The sequence below is a fragment of the Propithecus coquereli genome, unplaced genomic scaffold, assembly GCF_000956105.1.
Source record: "Propithecus coquereli isolate 6110/MARCELLA unplaced genomic scaffold, Pcoq_1.0 Scaffold3, whole genome shotgun sequence".
Lineage (NCBI taxonomy): Eukaryota > Metazoa > Chordata > Mammalia > Primates > Indriidae > Propithecus > Propithecus coquereli.
Window position 1 is genome coordinate 12591776 of NW_012148618.1, and position 3998 is coordinate 12595773.

Here is a 3998-nt window from a genome sequence, read left to right on the forward strand (position 1 = left end):
TTTTTTTTGCGACAGAGTCTCACTCTTTTGCCCAGGCTAGAGTGAGTGCCGTGGTGTCAGCCTGGCTCACAGCAACCTCAAACTCCTGGGCTCAAGCAATTCTTCTGCCTCAGCCTCCCGAGTAGCTGGGACTACAAGCATGCGCGACCATGCCCGGCTAATTTTTTTCTATATATTTTTAGTTCTCCGATTAATTTCTTTCTATTTTTAGTAGAGGCGGGGTCTCACTCTCGCTCAGGCTGGTCTCGAACTCCTGAGCTCAAACAATCCACCCGCTTCAACCTCCCAGAGTGCTAGGATTACAGGTGTGAGCCACCGCGCCTGGCCAAGAAACATTTCTTGAGCACCTAGGAATACTGCAATCAGTCTGTTCACGAAATGGATGTCCCAATGATGATGTCCTTCAGTTGAAAGCACAAAGATGTGAAAGAGATCTAGAGAGGGTGGGCATTTTATTGGACATTCTTTCTTTGTTGAACAAAACTAATGTGATTATTTTTGCCCTATTAGGAGCTCTTGTCCCTGGCAAAGCGGAAGCGCAGTGACTCTGAGGAGAAGGAGCCACCTGTGAGTCAGCCTGCAGCCTCGTCAGACTCTGAGACGTCTGACAGTGATGATGAGGTGGGTGTGGAGGGGCTAGGCCTGTGGGACTGTTGGATATTTGAGGACCCTGAGTTGGTGACTCCTGTCAGCCTCAGTTGCTTAAACTGAGACCTACAGCCTAAGAGCTACAAAAATTTGTTAGGGACAGAAAATTGTGTAAGGAAAGCTCTTGAATGTCATGTTCATTGGACTGCTAGTTAGTTACCTAGTGGGTCCATCTGCAGGGCATTTTAGCCCATTCTTTAGCCTTGTTTTCAGGCTTTTTGCAGAAGGCACACAACTTATTAATCATCTTTTCTTTTTCTTTTTTTTTTTTGTCACCTTTTTAGTCTCACTTTCATATTAGAAAATAATTTCTATCAGGAATGCCATATTTTAGTGGGAAATACTTAGTAAGACAAGAAGCTTTCTTTATGATGATTGATTTGACATCTGTCAGAGTGATGGTGTTAACTTTAAAGGAAGAAAATCCATCTGTTCACCAAGGTGACTTTCCCAAACTACCTACCAACAAAGCCAGGCCCTAAAAGATCTAGAACCTTAATGGAAGACAGGGATGGGGTCGGGGGTAGTGGTGTTTCAAGCACTTTTACATGCTCTTTGTTTGATTTTGAACACTTTTTTCCCCTTAGTAATTTCCTGGAGAGAAGCTGGATATCGCTTTTGTGTTTAATCTCTTACCCTGCAGGGAAGTATTTTTTAACAGTAAAGTAAAAGATGTTTATTAAATATAATGAAATTCAGTTAACGACTGAACAGTGTTTACCAGTGCCCCTGCATGTGCAAATTGGGAATGATTGCATTCTGATTGACTGTAGTGATGTTCTCTTAATCTTCAATAATTTAGTAGACCTAAAATTTCTTTCCACAACAAGAGGTAGTGAATGTTTATTTTTTTGTTTTCTTTATTTTTAATGAAGGAACTTTAATTCCTCTCAAATTGATAAAATAACCCAATCTGTGAGAAAATCAGTGGGGTCTATGAAGAAATTTGCTTTTTTGTATTGTTTTCTGTTTTGTTTTTTTAAATGCATAGACAATACAGGAAAATCTTGAAGTAATTCCCTCTCCCACTATTCCTACAACTATTTTTGTTTTTCATGTTTCAGAAGTCAGCTGTTGTGGTTCCCCCCACCCCACTCAATATTCTATTAATTTTGAATCTGTGTTGTGTTTGGAATACCCTGTAATGTGTTTTTGGTCTTTGTAGTCTCTTAAGCTATAAACAATTACCATCCTTGGAACTCATTCATTCTCCATATTCCTCTTGTTAGGTCAGAGTCCTAAGTATGCAGTTAAAGAGATGTTTTCAAAATGTGCCCCCTCCCTCTTAATGGTAAATGTATGTCTGAAATGGAAAAGTAACGGGAAAACTGAACTGGAGGCTACCCCCAAATTGTCACTGATTCCTCTCTAAACGACAGAAGTATTGATTCCCTTCATCCTTTTTAGGTGCTTCTACTAGGAGAGCAGAGTGTGCGTCAACTCCACAGCATTAGAGGAGCTCAAAACTTGTAATAGAGTAGATCCAGGCTGGCTGTAGTGGTTTGCACATGTAATCCTAGCACTTTGGGAGGCCGAGGTGGGAGGATTATTTGAGGCCAGCAGTGTGAGGCTGCAGTGACCTATGATGATGCCACTATACTCCAGCCTGGGTGACAGAGTGAGACCCTGTCTCTAAAAAAAAATACACTAGATCCAGGACCATAAAGTCCTTTACAGTTCCCTTTGTTACTTGCAGCTACTTAATGAGTCAAAAAGTCCTCACCTTAGAATATTACCGAACTATTTATGCACTTATTGGAGAAAAAGCTGACAGGTAAGCTGTACCCTGCCCGGTAGAAAATGAGGCTTTGAGTGACTTTTCCCCTGCAAGGTTCTTAGCTCCAGCTGCTGCCTCCAGGTCCCAGTCCTCCAGGCCCACCCTGGGAAGAGCAGTGTCTCTGCTCTATCATGGCCATTCTGAAAAATGCCTGTTCTTTGGTTTGCATCGTGTCTCTTTGACCCTTAGCACAGAGCACCTAAAGTTAGAGCAAATATTTCATTATTTTGTATAATTAAGAAAGTAACTATTAAACTATTTTTTTCAAAAATCCTGCCAACCGCTGGAGAACTCAATGGTGTTACTATGAATTCAGATTTGTGGCTGCTGTAGACGTTTTAGGTTGGATAGGGGACTTCTGAGAGATCCTTAGATAAAAAGCTTGAGACAGTGGCTCTTGTTTTTTTACCTCTCTTGTAATGAATATTTATATATCTCTCTGTGGGAAAAAAATACATACTAAAGGATTTTGCTATGTCTTTCATTTCAGCTTTGGCTTTTATATCTTTATTACCTATAAATTGCCTTTTAGAAATTTGGTTGTTCAAATGGTAATTCTCAGTCACATGGAGCTTGCTTGTACGAGAAGCTACTGTGAAGTTTTTTCAAACTTATGTATGCCTACCTTATTGTTTGTTGTCATTAGTGAGCCATGAATATAGGTAGAAATGTTTGTCCTTTACTAGGACAGAAAATTGTTCAAGAACAACTTAGTTAAAACATCAATGGGTAGTTTGTTATAAGGAGAGACATGCACTGATTTTAGAGCAAGAAAGTATCTAGCTCATTGATGGGGGGGAGGAGAAATGGAGAGAAATTATGAAAGTTTCCTATTCAGAAAAAAGTAGGTACACTGGACATTAAGTATAAAAGTCCAGTTAGTGAGAGAATAAGTAGATGTTTCATATATAGTATCTTTGCAGGGGGAAAAACCTAACTTTAATGACAGAGACTATACTTGTCTATTATTTTTTGGTAAATGAATTATTCTTAGTGATATCTTGAGGCACTTGTGAAAATAAGAAGCAAAGTTATTTCTGTAAGGCTTACATTGATCAAGCCTGGGAGATTGGAAAGTACACCTCAGTGGTTGAAGATCATAATGCTGTGGTGTGGCACTTTGGTGCTGTCACTTCCTGTCCCTGAAAGCATTTGATAGGAGAAGAGGCACCAAGGATGTAAACAAGAGTGAGGAGGCGGAGGAAAGCTAGCAGTGATTCAGTCATGGGTTGGGGTTAAAAAAAATGGCCAAAACAAAGAAGTCCACTTGTTAATGGGAACAGGGTCCTACATCAGGTAGTTCAGAGTCCTTTTTAGAAACAGGGTAGAGCATATAAAAACCAATAGCTGCCAGCTAGATAAGAAAGAAACCTAGATTTTTCACTGCTTACTAGTAAAAGTTACTTTGGATACCAAAAAAAACTTTGTTGTGCAAAATTGAACATAACTATATTAGACAAAGTGAGGAAAAGCTAAAGTGTGTTCTAATACCCTCTGCCTAAGCAACAATTATTTTAAAAAGCTTCGGCTGGGCGCAGTGGCTCACGCCTGTAATCCTAGGACTCTGGGAGGC

General features: G+C 39.9%; 1 protein-coding gene across 1 annotated transcript in view; it reads left to right on the plus strand.

The window, feature by feature from the left end:
* Positions 1-3998, plus strand: part of RTF1 (Rtf1, Paf1/RNA polymerase II complex component, homolog (S. cerevisiae)) — a 79542-nt gene that overhangs the window by 27252 nt on the left and 48292 nt on the right. The window contains exon 2 of the mRNA XM_012649376.1: positions 511-621. Coding sequence (XP_012504830.1) covers positions 511-621 — 111 coding nt within the window. The remainder of the gene's footprint in view (positions 1-510; positions 622-3998) is intronic.